This window comes from Molothrus ater, chromosome 4, assembly GCF_012460135.2.
Source record: "Molothrus ater isolate BHLD 08-10-18 breed brown headed cowbird chromosome 4, BPBGC_Mater_1.1, whole genome shotgun sequence".
Lineage (NCBI taxonomy): Eukaryota > Metazoa > Chordata > Aves > Passeriformes > Icteridae > Molothrus > Molothrus ater.
The window spans coordinates 26,983,841-27,009,944 of record NC_050481.2 but is presented as its reverse complement, the minus strand read 5'-3'; the positions used below and the strand labels follow the sequence as shown (position 1 = coordinate 27,009,944).

General features: G+C 43.7%; 1 protein-coding gene across 1 annotated transcript in view; it reads left to right on the top strand.

Moving 5' to 3' along the window:
* The first annotated feature begins 1,239 nt into the window (after positions 1–1,239).
* Positions 1,240–26,104, top strand: part of ARHGEF38 (Rho guanine nucleotide exchange factor 38) — a 36,322-nt gene continuing 11,457 nt past the window's right edge. The window contains exons 1-5 of the mRNA XM_036382307.2: positions 1,240–1,426; positions 12,054–12,256; positions 14,716–14,839; positions 19,127–19,274; positions 22,286–22,303. Coding sequence (XP_036238200.1) covers positions 1,240–1,426; positions 12,054–12,256; positions 14,716–14,839; positions 19,127–19,274; positions 22,286–22,303 — 680 coding nt within the window. The remainder of the gene's footprint in view (positions 1,427–12,053; positions 12,257–14,715; positions 14,840–19,126; positions 19,275–22,285; positions 22,304–26,104) is intronic.

Below are 26,104 nucleotides of genomic sequence, written 5' to 3'. Positions count from 1 at the left end.
TAGCGTGGCAGCGCTAAAGCCAAACGCTCTGCCAGCCTCTGTCAGAGGACATTCGTTGTGTCCCCTGGCAGATGCTGTGGCAATAATTGTGCGTGAGACTGACACCGATTAGGCTGCACCACAGGGCTCCCACCAGGCATTTCCTACAGCAGCCAGGGCTGCAGGATTGGGTATCACAGCAGCGGCAGTGATTGCTACTGATGGCTGTTGGGGCTCTTCCCGGGATAAGTCCGGTCCAAGCGTAGATGCCAGCAACTCCTGCTGTTTTGACATGAGCTTGATTAGACTGGCGCTACAGAGGATCACTAAGCAGTGCATGTGTGCCAGAGGCCATTGCTAACAGACAGGATAATAAGATCTCTTCCAGGGGCTAATCCAGAGGTATTATGAGCAGGTGTTTTGGTGTCCACTCCCCTGGCTATCACAGCCTGGTGGTTAGCTGTGCTATCCTTCACCTTCACAGGCCCTTGGCAGGCTTTCACTTTGGCCTGTCTATGCATAGTGTAGAGCAGGGCAGAGCCTGGTTTGAGACAAGCATCAGCTCCAGGCTGCTTCCTACCTCCCGGAGGGGCTTTCATGTCCTTCTCAGCCCTTTCCTTTATTGTCCTGGGGGTCTGGTCGCCTTTCAAACCTGTAGATCCGGAGTTTCCAGCCCAAAAGCTACACCTCTCAGTGGGGTCAGGAGACTGGCAGATGCAACTTGATATGCAAGGAGCCGGGGTCCTGACCAGGCTGCCGGACTGAGGGTCGAGTGGGTGGCTGGCCTCCCCACTGGCCTTGCTCTCCGCTTCCACCCGCCCGGCAGTGCAGAGAGGGAAGGGGTCTGCCGTGCCACACTCAGCCATCTCCCTGCCAGAGCCGGGAGGAGGCAATTCCCGCTCCTCTGTGCCGGCACCCCGGGCCCTGTGGCGGGGTGAGGAGCGTGCCCTGCAGCAGGGAGAGGGCCGGGGAATGGCTGCGGTTTGGGGCTGGCTCCGAAAGCGGCCCCGCCAGGCGCGCTTGCACACAGGGCAGGTGAATGCAAACGCTGCCCGGGGCGGCAGCTTCCCGGGGGTGGAGCTGCTCCGGCACAGGTGGCAGGGCTGAGCCCGGGGCCCTGCGGAACCTGGCCAGCCCTGCTGCAAACCCTAGCCCAAAGCAGCCAGCCTTCACCTGGGCAGGGAGGTCACCTTCCCGAATATCGAGCTATTGTCCCCCCTCCACCACCAGCAGCAGCACGCAAGGCTGTCCGGGGCGAGCATGGACTGTCCGGGGAAGGAAGGCACCGGGGGAAGGCTGAGGAATTTGACTCTGCTAAGGAACAAGCTGTACCTGGGGCAGAGGAGGAGGACGGAGCCCGTGGTGGAGAGCACCACCACCGCCGGGGACCACGGCAACTTGAGGAGGAGTCAGTCCGACAGGACAGAGTACAGCCAGAAACTGCAAGGTACTGGGGAAGCTTGTTCGGTGCTCTGCTGCCAGGGATGCTCTGAGCTGGGCTGGTGTCTCCGTGCCCTCCAGGCTGCAGGCTTCAGATAAAGAAGGGAATGGCAGGCACTGCCCCCCCTCCACACCCACAGCTGGAATGAGCAATGAGCAATGGCCCCTCTCAGCCTTGCCCCCCACCTCCTGGCTGTGACATGTTTCCCCTAATTTTTCTAAATGGTGTTTTGTAGACGGGACACGGAATATAATTGAAGGTTTTGATGAGTGCCTGCAAAACTCGTATGCAACCAAAACCTTTCTCATTCACCAGAATGCATTTGCAACACAAACAGTAATGTGAAAATAGGATGGCTCCATCCTATCTGTCTTTGGCTGTCTGGCTGTCGCATTAAGCAGGGTATGTGCCAAGTCATTAGAAGCATCAAGGACTTCTTTTTTTCTCAATTAAAAATATTGTGATCTATAAACTGTTGCATAGATTGTACAAGCCTGAACTAAAGTATGTCCAAATACATGTTCAGATGGATATACTGATGAAAATTATACCATTCTGTGATTATGGAGAGAGTTGCTTTGCAAATAACCAAATTGCATATGGAACACAAATTGTAGCAAAGTATGTCAGTACTGGGTTTGTCAATCAAAAATTAAATGTGATGCCACAAATTGAGGAAAAGCATGAAGAATGTGAATAGCAATTTCTGGGAGTGCTCTGGAACACCAACTGATGAATTGCTGTGGGTTTCCAGGGTCTTGAACAACAGGGTTTGAGTATTATTATACTATAAGTGTGTATTACTAATAGTGCTATAACTGCTTAGTGGCAGTCATTCTTGCAACCATAATCCTTTATGAGGAAATAAAATAGAAAAATACTTTGGATTGCTGTATTGTGGTTTTGATGCACTTAATTAGGAAGTAGCATTGCTTCAGAGAGACAATAAAAGCAGAAAATAAAATAATAAGCCTGAAAATAATAGGTGTTCTATGGGGACTGCATATGCTGAAACAGAGAGGTTCATCAATTGTGCTCTTCCCTACTCATGATAGCTAATCAATGAGAAGGTGAAAAATACTCAGATAGGTCAGGCCCACCATTCAGGAACCTGGCAGGGGTGTTTCAGGGCACAAGCATGGATGGCTGTGGCAAGCTCATGGCACAGTCCCATCAAAACAGCAGATTTTAGCTCCTAAATAGGGTTGGCCAGGTGAGGTCAAGGTTATCAGAGAAGTATCCAGCAAAAAGGTGTGAAATCTTTCTGTCCTGTGTCAGCCACGTTCAAGCCATGAATGTCTCCTGTTTAAAATCTGAAGCCGAGGAGGTGGGAAAGCCCAGGAAGTCATGGCAGAGCGTGAGGTTATGGTTTTGGCAGCAGTCCAAGGAGACAGTAAATCCAGCTTTACAGCTCCTGCCACATGCTGGGACTGCCATGGCCGCCTATTGCAAAGCACGGGCTGGTATCAGCTCACTCTGTTTGCTTGTGTTTGTTTGAGAAAAACAGTGTCGGGTTAAAAATGTACCTGCAGCCTTTGCATTGTATTAGAAGTTGCCTGTCCTCAGAGTGAAAATACAAAGGCAGTAGAAATTCCTATAAAGTATATTTGCAGTTGCCATAGAATTGCAGTTGTGTGCCCAGGCCTGACCTGGATCAATTTTTTTTGAGGAAGATGAGCCTGAACCTGATAAGGAACACGGATCCCGGACCTAATGTGCTGCCTGCCAACACTGACGCTGTGCTGTGGTTGGGCACCTTTGTGTTCTGCATTTTTCTCGTAGCACTTGGATGCAAAGCAGCTTATAGCAAGGAAGTGGTTTTGTTGGCACAAAGCTTTTGAGTTTTCCATTCTTGTTAAGAAAACCAGCAGCTCTGTTGGTGGTGACAGCTTTTCTGGTGTGTGTCACCCGGTCGGGACTTTCTGATCACCCTAGAGTGGTAAATGCTTTGTAAAACGATACAAATGGTAACTTGCACTTGCTTCTAATAGGAATTGTGGGAAAAGCTCTGTGTTTAGTTGCCTCTCCCTTCTATGGCTCCTGTTAATATGTTCTCTAACACATAATCTGCAGACCTGGGGTAGGTATTAGCACGGACAAGGATGTGTAAAACACAGAGATGCAACAGCAGCAAGCCCTGCAGAAGGAAATCTCCCATGAGTGGGGCGGGTTTCCAGGGGCTGCAGGACCCTGCTCTGTGCTGGTGGCAGGCAGCCTAGGCAGAGCTCCGGGACCACGGTGTCTTTGCACACCCCGGCGCCTGCATCAGCATTGCAGTCCATTTGTGCAGGGTGAAGCGCAGGCGGGGCACCTCCCAGTCCCTTCCAGCCCCCTGCAGACTCCGAAGGTTTCCCTGAGTAGGAACCGGGCTGTTCCTCCACAGCCGTTCCTAGAAGCTCTGAAGTATATGCTCAAAATGCAGCTCGGTGTGGTGGAAATAGAGGCCCTCAAATCAATGCCTGTGAAGAAAACAAAACAAAAAGCCCAAGAGAGCAAGCAGTCAGGCATAAAAACTCCTAAGAATTCAATTTCTGCGCTTGGATTTCTTTAAAGTTTTGTTTTATACAGTAGACCGATGTTTTCTATGAAGAGTGAGAAGGAGCCTTTCTCACTCTAGATCTCCAGGGTAATCGAGGTGGTTTGTTCTATCATTCTACAACAGCATTGCCAAAGGTGGAAACTTCTGCAAGTGTTTTTCACTTTAAAATTAAGGATTCGTTAAGACACAAGAAAGCATTTTCATGGTTAATGACTATTGTAGGTGCATCTATTCAATAGCTTATCTGGTGTGAATGGCCACGAAACATTTCCTGACTTTACTCTTTTTAAAAAGGAAATAAGATGCAAAGTAACTATTATATTCTCAAGGAGCTTGGCAAGCATTTGTGCCTGTACTTCAGCTCATCCTGTGAGATAACCAAATGCCTGCCAGCCCCATTTTAGATAGGGGAAAATAAGGTGATTGCCATCAAATACCAGGTTCATGATAAAACTATGCAGTCATTTAGAACTCAGATTCCGCTTACATACTTGGAAGATCCCAGGAATACCTTGATCAGGCCATTGATATTTCTTCCATCAACTGGACATTACTCTTCTGAAGAGGGAAGAGTGGGGTTGAGGAAGATATATTCACTAGCATCTGTGGTGGAGATGCAGAAATAATATCTAGGATCATTATAAGAGCTAAGGCAGAGCTCCTGTGACATTTCTATGCATTGCTCTGCTCTACATTCACTAGAAAATTCAGCAAGTATGTTCTTTCAAGAGGAATGAAGACGTTTCAAAACAAAAAGTGATATTTATCATCTCTACTTTCAAATGTATTATCTATAGCTGGTTAGCTGGTATGAATTATCTTTTCTAAAGTGAAAATTCATCAGTAGCAGCTTTAAAAGTAACTATATTAATATTTATGTATTGTATGAATGTTGGGATCAGTCTTTGAATTAACCCAAAGCTTCCAGTCTGTGAGTACCTGTGCATTTCGATAAAAGGGGTTTGCTTGGTGCAGTTACTGGCACACAAATGTTTGCAAGATCAGGGCAGATTAGCATACAGTGCGTCATGGGGATAGATGCTATTAACTAAAAAGGGCACACCATGAAAAGGCATTCGAAGCATAGTTCACTGTCTGTTAAGTTTTGGGCAGGTTGCTGTTTTTTTGTTAATAATTATATGCCAAACTTGTTCTTGCTGTGAAAAATAAGCTGGTGAAAGCAGTGAGTTTCCTGAAGGAATCAGAGATCATGTTTTCAGTGATCATGTTTTTGCTCAGCAAAACAATTAATGCCTCAAAAAAGCACCTTGTCTTACAAATTATTACATATTAACTCCCTTACAGCTTTGGCTGTGAATGGGTCAACTGCCTTGGTAAATGATTTGCACACACTTCAATTTGAAATGCATCAGGGACATACCTGTATTAGGTAGTGATTCAAATCACACAGCTACCACAATAGTCTGCCTCAGAGCTCATGTCTGAACCCTGAATGCTGTGTGTTTTCTCTGTCTAATGTAGTTATGAGAAATAACTAACACCAGATATTCTGCACCAGATGATTCAGAAACCAGCAAAATTATACAAATTCTTGAAAAGCTACTATCCCTTGGTGTACAAAAGCCCAGCCAGAGGCAACTCATCCACCTTTGCTCCATCTCAGGCAGGGCACCTTTCTTCATCCCATCCTCCTCTCTGCTTGCAGAGCACACCACCCCTTCCTGCATGGGCTGCCCATGCTGTCAGCTTCTTACACCTCCCACCAGGTGTAAAGATCCCCTGTGCCACTCCCCAGTTCCTTATTTGCTTTGTGTTAGCTTTCTATGGACTACAATGCAGATAATATCTTATTTCACTGCAGAATGTATTGATCCGTGGAGCGGCTGGCTTGCTAAAGTACAGTAAGGAGTAAAATTTCAGATTATTTCCTGACATGCAGGAGATGGCTTGATGAAAAGTCTTCCCCCTATGCCCTGGGATGAGAAGTCACGATCTAACAAATACTTCTATTTTCTCCCATGCAGATTTAGGCTCAGGGGATCTAATTCTGTTAACTTGTGCTGCAATAAAGCTGGAGTTATTCCTTGAACTTATTGCAGTGTCTGTCAGGGAAGTGAGCTCATCTTTTCAGAGCAGAATCCATTTTGTGCCGCAGTGTTTGCACAGCACTTAGCACAGCCGAGCCCTGCTGGGGCTGAGGACTCTTAGGAGCTCCCACAGCAGAACTGGGAACTGCAGCCGAAGGGAAGACTGGGACACAAGGAGAGTTATAGATCCTCCTCTGAGCATATTAGCAAACATTTTATTAATTGGGATACTTTGCTTTGTGGGCCACAGTTCATACAGCTAATCCATGCCAAATCCTGAGGTGCTTGTGTCCTGGAGGGAGCAGTGCAGGTACAGCCCTTCCTCAGTTCCTGCTCTATTAACGTATGAGCTCAGTGCCACAAGGGTGGTGTATTTATACCGGTGTGTGACACCCTGGGAAGGTTTATTTGTAAGTATTGGAGCTAACAATAAGGGCATTCTTCTGTCACCTGATGATAAGCTTTCTTCCCTTCCACCACGGTCACATGGGAGCTCTCTGTAGTCCTGTCAGCACACACATAATTAGAGCGGTCTGCTGTCAAGGAATTGAAGAAAGAACCTGCACGTTGAATGTAAATATTCTCTGTACCTTATGGAACAGAAAAATGATCAAAGATTGAATGACCTAATTGCACAGAAGTCTCTGATGCAGATTTTATAAGCAAACCTGTTGCCCAGGAATACGGGTGCAAGGTCATCCTGGTCCTGCAGTGTTTTCTTCCTGGGTTCAGAAAAGGGGCTTTTTGCATGTGTTACTCACAGCCTGTGCACAGCAAACCCGCTCCTGAACAATGCTGCTGGCATGAGTCTCTCAGTAAAAGAAAAAAAAAAAGGTTTTCCTCAAGTCTCTCCCAATATTTTTCTATTTCAATGCCTGACTTGGTCTTCAGTGGCCTAATTTGCACCATGTTTGCACCATATTGTTGCACTGTAAGAACTCTGGTGGGAACTGTAAGGACACCCCATGTGGTCCCTCACAAAGGGAGGGGCATCTGGAGTAAAACTCTGGTGTGTTATCTAACGTGATGCACTTCCTGTGCACATAGAGTCACACTCCATCTTTCCTCACTGCTTGTCCTGTTTCAGGCTCCCTCACTTCCATGGATCCCACTGTCTCAGCGTCCTGCAGCCTTCCCAGCTCCTGCAGTGGATGCAGGCGTGTAGAAAACAGAGCCAGAGCGACAGCATGAGGGAGGAGAGGAAAGCTGCCACGGCAGCAGTCTCTGGACTTGGCTGCCTGCATTTCATTCCCAAATCCAGCTGATAAAAGTCGGTGTACATTCCCTTGTGTAATTGCTAGGTTATCTGAGGGTAAAGGCTATCTGAGGACTTGCTTTCACAGAGGAATAATTTATCCAGGGTGATACAAAACTCATGTTTAACATGTGAAAACACAGTCATTCTGTAATTTGTTTGTTATACCTTGATAACTTATGCCTTCACCAGTCCCTTGTGCCAGGCAAAATCCTTGTATCTGCACAGTGTGAGTGTAGAACTCACCTTCCTTTGGCATCTTTCAAATGCTGCCTAGGTAACAAAAAGGTCTGTAAGTCACTCCATGCACCAGCATCACTGTACTTGTTCCTGTATTCTGTGCTAGTTCCTTTGGTTCCCCATGGGAACCACTGGATGGGGAGAAATCTGGGTCCCCACACCAAGAGCAAACATAATATGCAATCAGAGCATCTTACCTGGGAGAAAGGATGGATAGAACAGACCTCTTGGAGCTGCTCACTCTCTAGGCATGAAAACCAGGGAGATTTATGCACGATCTTGCAGCCCTGCTATGGCTGTGCCTCCAGTCGCTTGCTGTGGGTCCCTGTAGTCAACTAGTAAAATGTAAGGAATGTTTCTCCATTACCTCTTCTAAGATAAGGGTTTGAAAATTAAAGTATTAAGTTACCTTTAACAAAAACTTTAGAAACTGCTTTATTTTAGAAAATGAAGCATCCTGTTGAAAGTTATTCATAGAGCTTTTAGTTGATACATTAAGCAAGCAGCAGACTTTTGTTACACCAGAGCAGCAAGCAGCAAACTTTTTGATACGGCAGGGAGCCAGCCAATGAATTTTGTGAAGTGGATGTGACCATTGCCTCTTTCAAAACCCTCTAAAAAAAGCAAACGCCTAAGCTGTCACTGGGGGCTGTGCTGCAAATATCTAGCCAGTGCTGGAACCTTTGCTGTCTGTGCTGTCCTTCGCTGTCCTGGCTGCTCCAATGAGGCTGCCCATGCTCTCCATCCCGGTCTGGTCCTGCTGCTGTGGCGCTGCTGCCTCGCTGGGTCACTGGGCTCCTCTGGGAGAGGCTTCATCGGAGAAAGACCCACTGCATCCACGCGGATCTCCCCCATCGCACCCTATCAGCCAGCGCTGGACCCATGGTGGTGGTAACCCCTTTCCTGTGCTTCTTGTAATTATTCTGGCAGTCTCCTACTCTTTCTTCCCTCTGGTTTTCTCTCTTTCTTCCTTCTTTTATGAAAAATAAAGTCGTGTTATTGCTCTGGATCCCAACATTTAACCTCATTTGTGTTTTAATCTCGCTTTCAGGTATGTTTAGAGCCTGGTTCCTTTCTGCAGTTGTGGCTTGAGGCAAACCTGCCTCTCCTCCCTTTAAGCAGATTGGAACAGTCCCCCAGTACCTGCCCAGGGCCCAGAAGAGAGCTGCTGCATTTGCACATTGCAAGCTCTGTTCCTTCATGCTCTCACCACATTGTGGCATGTCTTCATCTGAGGGACATCTTTAGACTTCAAGCTTGCAAGAAATTGTTTTTGTAAGATATTTGGCTTCTTTGTCCTTGTCATCACATAGTGAACCTCTTGTTTCATGCAACTAGAGCCGTGTACTTCAATACACAGTTGAAAAACCTAAGTCATCTCCAAAGGAATGTCCTCCAGAAAGGCAACTCCTGCAGACAGCTGACATCACAAAAGCATTAATTACAAACTTTGCCTTCTACTTTTTATTCTTATGTCTAGTAAAAGTACCAGTTAGTTTTTTGTAAACTGGGCTTAAGACACAATGGTTTAACAATCTATTCAACAGACTATTTTTTCATTTTTCTATACCTGGTATCTCTGAGGACAAATGAGTCAAATTCTTACTGTAGCAGTTAATACTCAGTGATGTCTTTTCCTGCTAATCCTCTCTTCAACTATTCCAGGGCTGGTACACATTATCAGGTAGAAATGAGTTTGATTATATTCCAGATATGCTCTCACTGTTTGTGCATTCATTAAACTTGCATTTACTCCACAAGGATTTCAGCAAACTACTAATGTTCTCAAACTGGTCAAAAGCAATCAGCTGAACATGAAATCATATGTTTTGGCTGTAATCATCACTTCAAGACCTTGCTGTTGTGTTCTATAGAGACAGATATGCCTGAAATGAAAAAGTGAACATATTGAGTGAAAATGGAAAATTATATTACACTTAACTAAAGGAAACATTTCTTAAAAAACATGTTTTCTATAAGGAAACAGCATCTAATTGATATTTCCCATGATTACTTCTTCCTGTTGAGAATAATTTTTATTTCCCGGCATTATAATCTATCGTGCAATAATGATAATAGATGAGCCCTGACATAATTCAAGAATCAAATTTGATCAGGGTTATCTAATGACAAAACTGGAAGAACAGCCTCTCAAGAGATTGTGACTTCCAGCCTGAAGTGAAATACAGTGGCTTTATTTTGCTCATATAGTGGCCTCCCCTGCCACCAGTATAAAAGATTAAAAAGTTTTTTTATACAGCATCTTGTGTTTACCTTAAAATTCCATCTGATATCATAACATCTGTGTCTGAGACAAAACTACACTTCTGAGATGTTCCTCTCTGTGCTTTCTCAGGAGTTGCCCCAAACTCTTCACACAGTTACATGCATGCAAACAGTTTCACACCCAATCTCAAGAAAAGTCCTGCTTTTGGTGCAAAAGTGAAATAGAAATGGATTGCTCATATGGTTCCTTGTGAATTTATAAATGTGGTTGCATACTGTAAGTTTTTAGAATAAAAAGTACCTGCTGCTTTAGCACGCCAGCAGCAGGCAAAGTGGTCCTGTTCTGCAACCCTAGCAGTAAATTTCTCTGAGGGAGTTGTGGAGTGATACTGGTACCAGTTTTGCTCTCCTCCTCACTAAAGAGCAGAGTCTGTGATATTCAGCACACAGCACCTTTGGTGGATGAGCTCTGCAGCAGCACGAACTCATCAGTGCAAGGTTAAGCCTAAAATTCTTTTGATAGCCAAGGCCTTGCAGAGGAGAGACATTCTCTTCATGTTTCTGTTTCATTGTCTCTGTACAAACTCGAGGACAAAATGTGCATGCCTGTGTTATACACAAACTTCAAGGCTAAAAACTCCAAGCTGAAAAGTGTATCTAAATACAAAAAAAGTTTGAGAAAACAGCTCCCCTACTCCTTTGCCTTCCATTCCCCCTTCCAGATTTGTTTAGGTTCTTGGTCCTCACTGTTTAAAACTAGTGGTGTAGAGACCGACATGCTGTCCCAAAAGCAGCTATTTAAAACTATCTGTAGTCACATCAGTCTCACTTGAAAACCTGGTGGGAGAGTCATTAATAAAAACCTTTCCTTTCTGAGTATCACTGGTCAGCATAATTGTAGAAGGCATGGGCGAAGACGATATATTTGATTTATTGTATTTTACACCTCTTGTTGTAAGATGGCTCAAAGCCCTCTGTCCTGAATGCTGCTTGGCTCCCACAAGTCCAGCTATGGGCTATCCTCTACCCCCTTGGCTGGTGTTGTATGGGCCAGTTGTGCTGTTTGATGCACACTGGAGTGCCCATGACCTTACCCTTAACAATCAATTCAAATAACTGCAATATCATCAGTGAGCAAAGCACCTGATGCTGCTTTTTATTACCTCCTTCAGTACAGTCTGTACAAGAAGCTGACTTGAAGGTGTAGCGGTCTGATTGTCAGCAGAGATTCCCATCCTTTGCTGCTGAGCAATAAAAGCCGGGGCTGTCAAAGCTCAGCCTGACTGATGCAGACTTGAGCACGCTAATGATATGTCCATCTTTCTTGGTACTCTGCACCATCTTGTGGCTAGCAGAAAAACACCAGAATAGCCTCTGAAATCTTCCACTTGAGTCTTTTTTGCTTTTGTTTTTAGGTTTTGTGTGTGTGTTTCTTAATGAAAAATATGAATTGTCAGTGCCCTTTTTACAGCTGACATGCATCTCTGCAGACTGGCTTACAGACCAGCAGGTGGAAAGACCATCATTACAGATAAGTAGGTTGTGTGCAGGTCTTGTACATAAATTGCCCATCCGTATAAGAGTCCCTTGCATTTTCCTGTATTTGAAACAAATCAGATATCCTAGGTGTTAAGTACTGAAAAGCAGTGAAGGATGTCCTAATCCCAATGAACTCTCTTGTTCGTAGAAATGGTTGTTATTGATCATATTCTTCTTGAATTCCTTTGGCTCTTTCAAAAAAATATTTTTAAACAGAGCTGGAGGATTCATCATCATTGTTAGTAACATTGTCTTCACTTGAAAGTTTGTCATTCGGTACTTGCAGTCCTCAATTTCCCATGAATAGACTCAATGTTACATTGTACAGAACAAAGGTTATTATTGTGAAGCTTTTTTATGGTAAACATCCTTTTTCTTTCACAGGAGCACATTTTTTTTCATCCCCCAAATCATAATAGATGTCAGACCACTACTGTTTTCAGAGGAGTAGAAGGGCATCAGCTATCCTGGAATTTCAGTGTGACAAGAATTAGACTCTCCTGTGCTCCATAGAAAATTTCTGCCTGATACCAAACATCTAAACCAGAGGAGCCGGTGATGGATTATCCCCTTAATGCCAAATGGACGAGTTGCTTGGGCATACCCCTGTCCACTTTTAGAAGAAGGAGATGGGATGACACTCAGTCTGATTTGGGTTCACCATTTCTTATGCTTCTTTTCCTGCTTGCCATGGCTGTTTGTCCACCACCCACGGTCATGCAGGGCAAGCTGGATGAGCATGTGGAATTATGACACTCCTCACAAATCTTTTCCTTTTTTTACCAGAAAAAATGGCTCCACAGGCGGTGTCCTCAACCCCTGCCACCCCGCTGCAGGAGGACAAAGAGGAAGAAGAAGAAGTAGTCAGGCAACGCATGATGGCCAGGAGGGTGAAAGTCATCGCAGAACTCCTGCAGACTGAGAAAGACTATATCAGTGACCTGGATCTCTGCATCAAGGAAGTGATTCAGCCCCTGAGAAACATGCAGGTGAGTGCTGGGGTGGAGGATGAGGGGATGATGCCAAGGTCTCAGCTCAGCCATGTTCTGCTTGTAGACAACATCCATGCAAGCACAAGTGTCAGCAGGAGAGTGACTTGGTGCTGGGAGCGGGTCTGGAGCCAGTGCTCCAGGATGTGATGTGTCAGGGCTCTGACAGTGAGGAGCGTGGAAGGTCAGATATGCTCCTGAACCCTTGTGCTGAACTTGCATAAAGCCTGCATCGAGGTGCTTGTCCAGAGGTTAGCTTGGATATTATATCCCTGCCTATGGGCTGCAGCAGCAGCTTCCAGCTCTCCCTTCTCCTCTGTAGTTATAAGCCTTGTTACGTGCCACAGCAGATGCTTACTGGTACCTCAAAATGAAGGTTTTTCCCACAATAGAGACTGGAATGGCATGAACCTCTGCAGCAAGGTTAAATTCAATTGTTAAGACAACTTTATTCATCCTTTCAGACAGTTGTAGTGGATAAATACCATGCTTGACAGGCCAGTGAGGACTTGGGATATTTGTATTTCACACAAAAGAGGTACATTTAAGAAAAAAGGCTCATAAACTACCTTTCATGGAAAAGACTTTATTAGGCCAATGATACCTATTTTCTTTTTCAGTTGAGACTTCAAAGAGCACCTTTTCCTCAACAGTATTTCAATTTGTAGATGAATGGTGCTGGAAATAGAGGAGATTGTCCAGACAAAGATTTGTGTGTGTGAGGCCTGAAACCTAGCATCCAACAGAGGCTGCACAAATGATATCTGCTGCAGAAATAGAATAAAAATAATTTTAAACAGACGTTAACCCACGTAATCTTTGTGTAGGCTTTGTGGTGACAAAATACAGGTGCAGAGGCCAAAGTGTCTTCAGGTGACATTGGCAGTGCCTCTTAACCTGTGCTGCTGAAACTTCTGCAGGACATTTTTGCTTTTCTAAAAATGTGTCAGAATTTGCTCCAACCCATTCTCAGAAGAGCTGGCATCTGCTGACATAACTTTAAGGAGTTCTTGACTTCTTCTTCCTCCCTCACTCATTCATCCACTTAAAAGTAGTCTCTACTTGACTTCCTCCCCAGCCTGACCAGCACGGAGCAAGAGTATTCCCTGGTTGAACTTGCTGAGATTTTTGACAAATGTGCCATATTCTGTCACTCTTTTTCACCCAATGAAAAACATTATTTTGATTCTGTCCTTTGTCACTGCGTTAATGTGTGGAAGTGTCCATGCATGATGTAGTTCCAAATACTATGTAGACATGCTGGGAAGGAGGTCAGAAGTCCTGTGCTGGATGTATACAGGAAAAGTAATTTAGAGATTATACCCGTCTTAAACTAATAACCTCTTCATTTTTGAAAGGCTTTCAGGAATGTTATATGTTTTTAATGCTAGCTCTCCAATAAACTACCATATTGGAAGTTTATAATGTATTTAGAAAATTGGTCTAGGCAATGAATCTGTTTCATATTTCCAAATGGATAAAACATGTTTTAGTCCCTATAATGCTTATAAAGAAATTAACTGCATCAGTACTGGAAGTGTATTTCTGATTTTGTTACAATAGCATGCAATTTGATCCTCCTGGCATCTGGTAAGCTGCTATGTAAATCAGCAGCTCTCTTCCAGGAGAGGTAGGCTCAGAGAGTATTGATATGGGTGATGAAACTGGTCTTGTCTTTGTTCTCAGTATGAGCACATTACCACTGGTTATCTCCAACGACCCCCAAATAGTAACTATTGCCCTGCTGTGAAATGAAAAGTACATGTCCTGGAAATCTTTTACTTCCTGTAAGATGAGGAGGGACACAGAACCAAATTCTCTGTTGGTAGAAATGGATACAATTCACTGAAATCCATGTTGTGTGCCCAGGCTCTGTAAGAAGTTCTTTAGGTTGTATTAATATTCCAAATTAGAAATGTGTTTCTTTTAGTGGAAGTTATATGATCTTGACTTTGGATTTATAGAACAACTAATTTAAAATGGCAACAGCTATCTTGGAGTCTTTGTACCTGGTAGTTGGCACAAAAGTGCCAAGCTCTCAGTTTACGTAGTGGCCTCTGATAGTGAGTGGCAATCAGGGAATCAAACCTACTGCCAACTATTGTTTTCCCCAGTGGGAAAGTAAACAAACATTTCAAAGCCAGCTAAGGATCTTTTCTTTATTCAGATGATAATATTTATTTCCTTCCTAGGTAAACAGTTTCAGATTAGTGATAGTTCAAAATACAGTTAAAAACACTTGATAACATACACTTTGTCAACTGCGTCAACCATATTATACTAATGTGAAAATTGTGTATGTGTTCTTGAAGTCACAAGGAGGATGTTTATATGAGGTTTTGCAGAAGTGGTGCTTCCTGGAGTGTTGAACACTCAGGGCATAGCAAGAGAAGCTGTGTAATACACAATGTCCTTCTTTATCCTTTGTCAGTAGCTGCTTAATATTTGTATTCCATTAGATTGCTCGCTTTGACGTGGATGGCTTGTTTAGCAATGTTGAATTGGTCCATCAGCTATCAGCCAAACTGCTGTCATTGTTGGAAGAAGCCACAACAGATGTGGAACCACCCATGCAAATAATCGGTATGTTTACTGTCCTCTTGAGTTCTACAAAGCTACGTGAAAGAATAAACATAACACTCTCCTGTCCTCTGCTCTCATCAGACTTAGCTAGTACCCCTCTCAGAGGCTGGTGTGCTAGAGGCTGTCCAAAATGACACAGGAAAAATGACATGTGAAACCTGTCCACTTGCTGTACTGTACTTGTATGATTATGATGCTCTTTTTTTTCCCATACATCTGGGTGCTGAGGAGAAAGAAGGAAGGAGAAAATGGGTTTAGGATGAGTAAAACCTGTTGCAATGAGTTATACAAATTACTGCTAGGATCTGTTTCATCTAGTTTGATATTGCCTACCTAAATTCACTTGTGCTGACTCAAACTCCTATTTTGCATACTCTGAGTTGTGCCATTCACAAAAAGCATTAGAAATATTTGGAATAACAAGCATGTCAAACCTCAACCCCTCCCGACACTCTAAACATGTATCTACTGGTGATACAGTTCCTGTAGGAGGTGGTTAAATGTGCTTGACAGGGACATGGACAGCAGAGAAAGATGTAATGAATCTGAGGTGTGTGGGATTCTGTGTGGGAATATCTGTAGGAATCACAGGTATTTTCAGCAAACAGGTTGGCCCTGGATATGTCACAACAGTCACAAGTTCTGCAGGTCAGGTCATGAACATTAAGGCTGTGATTCATGTGACATTCTGGCACAGCTGGAGAGATTTAGGAAATTACCAGCACACATCAGCTCTCCCATGACTGCTTTGTCAGTTCAGAGTCACCTTAGGGTGAGCTACCTTAAGGGATCAGGTGAGAATTCTGAACTTGCTTCTGTGCAAGTCAGACAGTTTAGTTAAAAAAATTAAACAGTTCAGTTTAAAAAATTCCCAGCTGTGATTCAGAGGTCAAGAGAGGTTCTTTCTTTCCTAGCCTGACCACATACCACAGGTAACACCTTATTAAAAGCATCCCTCTTCTCTCAAATAATTGGGTAAAAATATCAGTTGCCACTTTACTAAGAAACAGGATATTAAAGCATAAGAGGCTTGGGAAAAGTATTAATTCTAGGACGTCTCAATCTGGTTTGCCAAGGCAACAGCTTAACGTAGTTTGATGCGTCTCTGTTGTTTGGCAGTATTTCAGTAAAAGTGCATCATGATGAGTCATACTCTTAATAAGCAATGTTCTATTCTAGCAGGAAGTGCCTTTCTCACAGCCAAGAGAATCATTCTATTAGTTCCCTGCCACATTCAGAAGTAAAGACAAACAATTTCATCCATCTATTAGGGTGTATTTCTCCAAATGAGACAAAGAACCATGAAAATGCATGGGATCATTGATCACAGAGTTGGCTAACTTATGACAGGAAAAAGGTTGTCAAGTAAGGTGTGAGACATTCTTCTGAAGGCTGAGACAAAAATAGGGAGAATAATTGCATCACTACAAGCAGTTAGTAGGTTTATTGTCCTCTGAAAGTACATCAAAGTAATAATTTTGTTTTCAGGATCTTCAGTGTAAAAGTTTTTGAAACCAGTCTATAGAAAAAGCACACTCATCATATTCTGTCATGTTTAATTTATTTAAAAATCTTGTATTGAAGTATCTTACTTTGGAACCCAGTCATGGTGAGGTTCAAAAGAACTGATAATTCACTGCTTTGAAAGCAAAACAATGTGGTTGTTCATAGTCAGTCTTATTTTAGTCTGTGTTCTCCACATTTTATCCTATGTCCACATTGACAAGTGATAATGTCCAATAGGAGGAGACTTGCAGAGTGAGAGTTTCTGCTAAGGAGATGGTATCCACACTATACATTTTACAAGGTCTTACTTCAGCTTGGCTGTAGCCTGTGCCTATGGATTGAGATGCCCCTTATGGCTGGACTGCATAAGATGTGCCCTTGGAGTGTGTCTTCTGGTAATTATCATCCTCAAAGGGATCCAGTTTGTATCACTGTGACTGCTCCACCACACAGCCAAGGCATGGGAGATGAGGACTAATGAGTGATTGGTTTCAAAATCCATCTCCTAATCTGAGCTAAAATAGGTTAAATACCTTTTGTAGTTCTTCCGTGATTTTTTTTCTCCTCTCTGTTCTGGATACATATTCTTCATATTCCTCTGTATATGGAGGAATTTGAAGACTTAGCTTTAGCTATTAGACTCCTTCCTCCCTCTCCTACTGCTGCCTGTAGTGGAAGCACCACTGAGAGCAACAGGGAGAAACTGCTTTGTTACTCAAGTCTTCCTCCTAGGAATCTCTCTTTGAGACTGATGACCAACTCAAGAAGAGGCCTCGAGGAGCTTTGCATCTCTCAGAGTACTTTTAAAGCTGTGCCAAATACAATGTGGTTTTAGTTCATAAAGCAAGCTCCCACACTGATATGCCCAAAACTCATCTGATTTGGTTCATACAGCTCAGAACCAAGACAGGCTTTAGGTTTTAGAAATCCACCTGCTGTTAAAAGGCCCTGTTAATGAAATCAGCACATGATTTTTCTCATCACTGAGCACCAATGGAAGTATCTTTCACTGTGGCACAATACTTCAGTGAACAGAACTTGCCCAGCTCTTTCCTTCTGGAGAAGCTAATTTTCAGCCTGTAGTATACACTGAAATGAGCTCTAAGGCTACATTGCATTTTTCCTACTGAAAATGTGACCTCACTTGAGGGCTTAGGATAACACAGACCATGCTAAGCACTTGGAGCTCTGCTTAATGTTAATGCAAATTGTGAGAGCTCATGATCTCTAGAATTGGGTGCCAAGCATGCAGGATCAAGGTTGAGGCTTGTTAAGGTTTCCTCTTAGGTTATTGGCTGATAAAGACCTGCATAGAGTTCATGGGAAAGCCAGGATATAATGTGCATTGTTAGCCATCAGCATTAGCAGTAAGCACAAGGCAGAGAAGACAGCTAAAGAGCATTTAACTGTAGGATGCTGGTGCTTTTCTGACTGTGCCCTTACAGTAACTAAAATGTACTGTGGTGGTCTTAGCTCCTCATTGTTTTTTCCCTTATTTGCACCCTGAAACCAACGTGCATTAGACAGCCCAGTTAACCTTCGCTGCCAGGGCAGAAAACCCAGGGCTGTGTTACTGTGGTAACTGAATCATTTTTCACTTGAAGATGGAGCAGTTCAATGCAATGTATTATGGAACAGCACACTCCGGTCAGGATGAAACATGCAGGATGCCTGACAGCTCAGCGCTTGCTCTGTGAATGAATAGAGAGCTCCCAATTAATGCAGTGTTCAGCTTTTAACTTTAATAGTCATTGCTGTAACTCAACAGGAATGTTTATAAACATCTATTTGGACTGGTTGCCACATAGATATAATTTTCAGTAAATGCCCGACAGGACTTCTCAGCATTGCTGTTTTTTATTACACACATTTCCAAAGATGCTGATCAGGGGGCTGCTGCAGAACTGTGTAAGAACTGAGCTAATATCTCAGCAGAAGAGAGGAAGCATGCTCTCCCTGCTCAGATTTCTTACATATACAGAACCAGACACAAGAGTTTTAGACTGAGAGAATTAGGCTCCAGAAGTAAATGGGAAATGAGTGTAGGACTACTTTAGTGCCTCTAAAATTCCCAACTGTTCTTTATGGGAAAACGGTGGTGTGGAGGACTGGAGATGGAGGTGTTCTCCCTCTTCAGCTGTATATAAACCTAGATATTATATAAAAATGGCTGTAATCCATGGTGGTTTCATTTAATTAGGGGGGGGGGGTTGGAGGTTTTTCTTCTGTCGTGTGGAGAAAATTCTCTATTCTAGGTTGTAACAATTGCCATTTCAAGGTTTTGCAAAACAGATAAAATTGAAATGGCTAATGGAAGATAGAGTCATTATTCCTGTTATTACCCATTTAAGTTCATATTCATGAAAAAAAGTCAAAAGGAAAGCTAACAGGCTTACATTCATCCCTCCTGCCAGCCCATGACACAAAAATGGTCTCCCTTTATTAGTTAAGCTCTCCTGTGTGTTTTCCAGCGAAGGGGTATTAAGCTGGGCAGTGAATTAGGAGGCTGTGTTTGAAGGGGTGTGAGGTATAGGGATTTCATGCTTTTCCCCTGAGGGAATTTTTGTGCATTAACACTGATATAATGGTGCCTGGCTATGACAAAGATGAGCAGCTGAGAAATACATGTAATAAATAATGCACATAAACACACAAGATCATTTCTAAGGGAAGTAAAGTGGAAGCCAGCCTTTTCAGCTCACAGCTAATGTGGTGGAATAATAAAACTCCTTCTGAGATGCTGTTGTCTGACTTGACATGCTTTGTTTTTCTCCTTAACAGGGGAAGTGTTCTTGCAGATAAAAGGCCCACTAGAAGACACATATAAAATCTATTGCTATCACCATGATGATGCACACACCATGCTGGAATACTATGAAAAGGATGAAGAACTGAAGCAGCATTTAAGAGACTGTGTACAGTCCTTAAAGTAAGATCTTTTCAAATGATGATTTCCGTCCATAGTCAGTTGCCTGGCAGGGAACATTTTAAATGGATGTAGATGAAAGGTCCCCTGTAAATCCGGAGTTTTATAAGGCTTGCTGGGAGCTCTGGCTTATGCTGCTTTCATGAAAAGATGACAAGCCAGGGGCCATGATTAGATTTTTTTCTCTCTAAGATGGCCAAAAATAGCACAAGAAAGGTTGCTCTTTCCTTAGTTTCAGTGCCCCATACTGGCAAAAAAAAAAAAAAAAAATTAAAAATTGCTGCATCATTTCATGGGCTATTAGGAACACCTTTTCCAGCTCCCAGGAAACTTGCTGCCCCCTGTCTTCAGCAAGTCTGCTCCTTGAATTGGAACAGGCTGTTATGGAGCTACTCAAGTGCACCAGCAGCTCTGGGCTGCTGCTACAAGGCCCCAGGGTCTGGAGCTGCTGTGTAGTTCCCAGCTCCTCATGATGGGGGTCTCTGTGAGAGCAAACAGTGGTGCAGCAAGCTGCCAGTTCCCACCAGAGGCAGGTGCTTTGTGCCATTGGCTCCAATGCCAGCCCCTTGGGAAAATGTGCAGAGAACTGGGGATGTTGCCAAGTAATGGATCCATCTGTCTTCCAGCACAGCTTCCTCCTGCAGCTAGTGGCAAGCATCAGCTCATCCACTCCATGGAGAGTGCTTCTCTTCCCACCCATAAATCCCCTTGCCCCTCACTTTCCCAAAATCATCACACAGAGCTGTCAGGAGTGAACATGCCACAGATTCAGACCAGAGGTCTGGCTCCAGCTCCAGGAAAGGCCCATGCTGCACGCTTGTACGAGAGATGTAAAGTTATCACAAATAAAGGAGTGTACAACAGCAACAGATATTTCAGCCACACCCTAATTTGTGATTGGTCTGCAGAGATCTGTTAAGATTTAGGAGATGGGAACTATGTCCAAGTGAAATCTGGAAAGAGTGGTGAAGGAAAATATTAATAACATTAAAAGAGAAGTGTTTGCTTTGAAGATAGGTTTTGTTGAAAATGAAGCTTATCTTGTGCAACATGTTTGGCTCTTAAATATATAACAAAGTATATGTACAGGGTTCTCAAGTTTTAGCCACCCTGGAAGTTGAAAGAAATAAATTTTCATATAAACTCATGCCTTCAGGCTAATGGATGGCCAGGTATTTCCCCTAAGTGGGTGTTTTGGTGCTGATGCCTACAATAATCTTTCCTGACTAATCAAGAGAAGCCACTACTGTCGTTCATTTATCCATGCTGCTGAGGCAAGGGGACATGGAAGGAAATAAAGATAAAAAATAATGTCCATGTACATCCTAGTGTGGATGTTACCACTTGTATCCCAGAGCTAGCAAGAGGTGCTTCTGCTCCAAAATAACAGCTGGGCTTTGTAAAGAGAAAGGATATTTTATGCTGAGCCACTGTAGCCTTTGCTAGAAGGAAGTGACAAGGACTTCCTTACAATGAAGCCTTGTTTTGCCTTATTCTTTCCTGATTAGCCTTTAAACAGGAGCCAACCATAAAAGCACTGGTGTGTTGTAATTTTTCCCAGTGCCTAAGGATTGCAGTCAATTCAACTATTAAGACCTGAAAGTGCATGCTGACATTCAGAACTGTGGTCATCTAAAACTGTTTCTACCCAGTGGAGAATATTTGCCCTAGGAAGAAAACTATGCAAGATTGTTACCAAATAAGTTACAAGATGTTTTCCATTGTGAGACATAACAAATGTGGGGGCTGGTGCTATCTTTGAAAAATGTTTACTTGTTAAAGAATTTTCTTTTCCCTTGGAAAGAATATTGTTCCACTTTAAAAAATCTTAAACAAGCTGACATTAGTAGGGGCTTCTGTGCCTCCACTGAGTAATATCTGACACGTGAAATACAAGTTCTATATCAGGAGCAATTTGAGAGTGGCACTCTGCACATCTGTACAGACAAATCAGATTTAATTAGCTATGCTGAGATTCCTGTTCCTTTTGACTGAAGAGGAAAAAATCCATCCCAAAATGTAGGTGTCTGCATTGGAGACATGTGCAAATCCAATTTCTGTAGAGTCCCGTGTTTCAGCAGTGATTATGCAAACTGGGGATGCTGTTTGCTAGCCTAGCCAAAGAAATGCAGCTGGTAAAAATGAAAGGATGCTGGCAACTACCTGCTCAGCTTTCAGCCTGAAGTAGCTCGGTCAACTATTACAGGGGCAGAGGGACGTCACAAGCACACAAAATGCTGACAGTGCAGAAGCAATGAAAGCAGCAGCAGCTTCCAGATGCTCAGCTAGGCACTGGGGGCCAGGAGATAAGAGTGCAGGCAGTCAAAAAAGTGTGGCTGAGGATGTGATGTCAGGAAAGCCTGATGCAGAGATGGACACGTTTGGGTCTCTTGCATTTGAGTTTATTCACACCATAAGAAAATATTCTATGCACAAGTTTGCAAACTACAATTTTAAGTCCCTGAAAAGGGACTTAAAGACTTTTGGTATATGCATCAACACCATTCTACTCCAGAGAGGTTTCAGTTATGTTTGGTCTACAAAAAACTTCACAGCTTCATTGACTCTACACCCTAAAAGGCTGAAATGTATTCTTTTTCTTTTAAAACTATATTTCTGTTTAAAGAGAGTGGACAGAGATGTATGTAAAGTGTAAGAATGACGTTTAGTTTTCCTTTTTGTATCAATGGCTTGATGTTACCTACAATTGTTAGCAGAGTGTCCAAACTTCCTTCTCTAACAGTGTGAGGACAAGGCTGGGTCTCACAGCCAAAGCAGGTTTCTTACAATCCTTTTGCATTTGGGGCTGTCCATTCAAAAAGTTACAGAGTCAGATTCACCAGTACCCTCTGGCTGCTTTGTGCAGTTCTGCTGACACACAGCAGCCATAAACCTAAGTTACCTTGCCAGTTATGGCTACCCTGTGTCACTGAAGACTATCTGAGAATCTCCTGGTCTGTATAAATCCTTTTAGGAGGAATCTAATGCATGTTTTGTTTTCTTCTCTTTTGCAGAAAGAGATATGAAGAAGAGTAAGTACTATGCCTTTTTTTACATGTAAAATAATCTTTAAACTATCTTTGATTTATCTTTAGTATGTTTAGAGCTGTACAGGTAGAAATTTTAAGAACACAAGCCTTTTGTGTCAGTATATCCTGGAGAATTTTCCAGGAAATATGCAGAATGCTCTGATTGTTTGTCAACAGCATAGTGTCAGTCTTTGGAATCCAATTTCCTGCTACAATTCAGGCAGGCTTTCAGGTAAAGCTATTTCTACGCTGGCAGCCCCTTCAGCATCCCTATGTGAGAAGCCCACTTTAGGATCTGCCCCCAACAGCGGCTGGAAGAATATCAGAAAAGAACAAGCTCATTGAAACTTAGCTAGGAAAGTCCCCCAGCCACTGATGAGTTGTGGTTAAGGGACTTCTGTGCCACATGTGACATCTTTGAAAAGCTGTAAAGGAGAATTTATCACAGCTGCAGCCTCTGGACATCCAGCATGTTGGCTGCATTGAAATGCAGCACTGCCTGTAGTTACCTGCAGTGAGAGGTCAGAGGAGGGGCTGTCTGAACTGAAGAGAAAGATTACAACCCCAGACCAAGCGTTAGGAGAAAGGAGGAGAAGTGGGGTCTATACTGGCAGGAGAGGAACAGACCTCAAGTCAAGTCAGACAGTTTGTTAATCAGTCAGTTAATTGCATGTTGTAACTATGATCTGCATAAAATACACTTTGAAAGATTTGCATGTTGAAACTCTGCTTTTGGAGGTTTCAAGCTTTTGTACTAGGAAATAGTTTCTCTGCAGTTTGTTTTGATAAGGGATATTCCTGTGTACCCCTGTCCCACAAGGAGTGTGACTCCAAGAGATACAAAATATCCAGAAGGTCACAATATGATCATGTGAGGCAGCAACACATACAGAAATCACCCAAGACTGGCTGTTCTGCCTTGTGTAACCCTAACAGATATGAAAGTCTAGTTTTCTCCTTCAAACAGTTTCCAGTGGAGTGTAGGAGACAGCTCACTTTCTGAGTTTAAAAGGACTCTTACAAAGCTGTGCAGAATGCAATAAGCAGGTTAGCTGTGGGACCCTCACAGGCAGGGCACTCAAGAAATCCCATCACCTGCAAATCAGAGGTTGCAGAGTTGCAACAGCCCTTGGGCAGGACTGCACCCAAAAATCTGATTACTCTTGAACTGGAAAATACAGCGTACCTCCCCCCAAATGGTCTGTGATGTTGCTGCTCCCAGACTGCTTTTCATTCAAGCATGATCAAGAAAACAATTACATAAATACCAGACAGTGCTGCCCTTTGCTAGCAGCTCAATGGGTTAAATTCTGCTTGGCTTAACAACCGTGCAGCCTCAGTGAGTTCCCTGGGTTTGCCTGAGAGACGTATGGCACAGTGAATTGTTTGCCCTACATGTCTTGTACTGAAATCAAGGCATGCATAGTAGACCATGAAGCCCAAGATCCTGAATCCTGCTGCAGCCTGATTCCTGCTCACCATCTCAGAACTGGCAGCTGCTCATCACACCAGCCTCAGCCCGCCTGGACCATGCTGGCTGTTGTGTTTGCCTCTGGACCAAGCTGCCTTGCAGTGACAGCAAATGAAACTAAATCCTGCCTTCCCTGCCTTTGTGTGGCTCACCACCATGGGCTTTTTAAACAAGTGGGAATGTGTCTGTGTTAGTGACTTTGTTTTGTTGGGAGGCAGGAGGGAGGCTGTGCCGTGGAGCTCACTGCAGTTTGCCAGCTGCATTTACTGCAGCGCTATGGCAATCATTTGCTGTGGGATTAGTACAGTTACATGTGGCTTAGAGTACTTGCTAAATTCAAAATCACGTGGGGGGAAGGCTGAAGTAGCATCACAAATGAATTACCAACTTAATTTTCTGCACAGTAGATGTCACAAGGTGTTACTCTCCTGCTTGAGTCATGTGGCAAGGCCATGTCCTGCCCAGCAGCCTGTGGGTCCTAACAGGGTGCACTGCAAATGGGACTGTCCAGGGAGAGTGGCTATCTCAGCTAATCTTGCTGGGGAGAATTAGATGAGTCAAACTTTGTGGCATTTAGTGCCCCAGGGAGTCATTATCTTCTAACAAACCTGCTATCTCTCACACCATATTGCAAGACTGTGTCATGCAGATACAGAACAGAGGGCTGTTTATCACTTGGGCAGCTGTCCAAAGTGCAACTATGTAAAGAGAAGACACTTGAAGATTTTTCCATTCATGAGGCAGCTTTTATAGATTTGCATTCATAGGGCTTTTCAGAGAAAACAATAACAATTTAAGATTTTTTTTTCATTATTGCTGCCAGAAGCTGAAAGAAGGAAAAACAGCTCTCTATTTAATGTAAGATACAGGGGAAATGAGGGGAATTGAAATGATGAGAATGTTTCAGGACATGAGGAAGCCTTAAAAGGCATCTACTGTTAATTTTTTTTCATGCAGAACTTTTTTACAGATAATGCCTGTTTGAGAGAGATGGTTTAAATATGCAGATGTCTCTTCTCAAAGGCATTCAAATTGTTAGTCAATTAGTCAGCAAGTAAGGATTGGCTCTTGTACTTTTTACACATATAAAAGTAGGAATGAAGGGTTTTTTTTTTCTTTTATGCTTTCTGTTGCACAAAACAATAGATGTCAGCCTGCAAAACCATGTGGCTGTTCCCTGTTTTTTGTACTTTCCTTCTACATTGTGTTATTTCATCTTTCCATATGCAGAAATCCTTCTTTGTCTACCCTTAACTCTTGCACAGTTAATGTCAGAAAACCTTTTCTGCTCCAAAAGAGCCTTTCTGGGCATGCAAATGGAAAGCTTGCTCTGCTTTACTGCCTTTCACACTGTCACCAGGAGCTCATGTTCAGTTTCAATGGGGAGGTGCCAGGTAGCTGGTGCTGGAGCTGTGCCTGGTTTGCTGAGGATTGTGCTGACATGAGGGGAGACCATGGACATGTCTGTCCTGCTGCTGGAACCTCAGCAGTGGCTGGCCCTGCTCTTGGCCACCTGGCGGTTGCTGTTACCTGTTCTGGGGAGACCCAATGTTTCTGGGGAGACCCACATGGAAAGTGATGAAGGCACATGTGACTCAGTCCTTTCCTGTTTCCTTTGAGGATGTTGTGGCAGCCCACAAACTGCACAGCCTCTCCCATTCCAGCCTGGAGAGTGTAAGCAAAGTCTGGAGCAGGGCTGGAGCATGAGTTCAGCTGGCCCAAGAGCTCAGGGGGGCCTTCATGGCCTGAGCCATTGAATGCCTGGGGATGCTGCTCTGCTGCCCCAGCCCAGCCAGTGGGGATTGAGCCTAGAGCCACAGAGCATCCCTGTGCCCATGCTGGAAGCTGGGGCTGTACTGCTCTCATCCTTCTGCCACCCTGGCCAGTTGCCTGCTTTGCCTTTATGTAAGGGAGTCTTCCAGCAGGTTGGATCAAGCCTGTGTGAATATCCTGTGTGTTCAACATTTCCCAGGCCAGTTTTGGTACTCTTTGGAAGCTGAGGCATCTTTAGAAATATGACTGGCAGCCAGCAAAGTAAAGCCACAGGTGAAAGGCTGTAAAGCTTAAGGGTCTCTGTGCCAAGTCAGGGGTGTTGTGAGAAGGGATGCACTGTGAACAGGCATCCCAGTTACCCACAGCATGGAAATGTTGCAGTTTTAAGCCTGAGGGCCCAGAGCAGGATGTAAAAGCCCTGCTCTCATATGCATTTCTCACACTTCCTGTTATTTGTTCTTCCACCTACATCTCCCTTCCTGGGTGTTGTGATGTGTGAGTTATAGCACATGCACCTTTAGACTGAGTGGGATGGTTTCAGAGCTGATGTCTGCTAAATT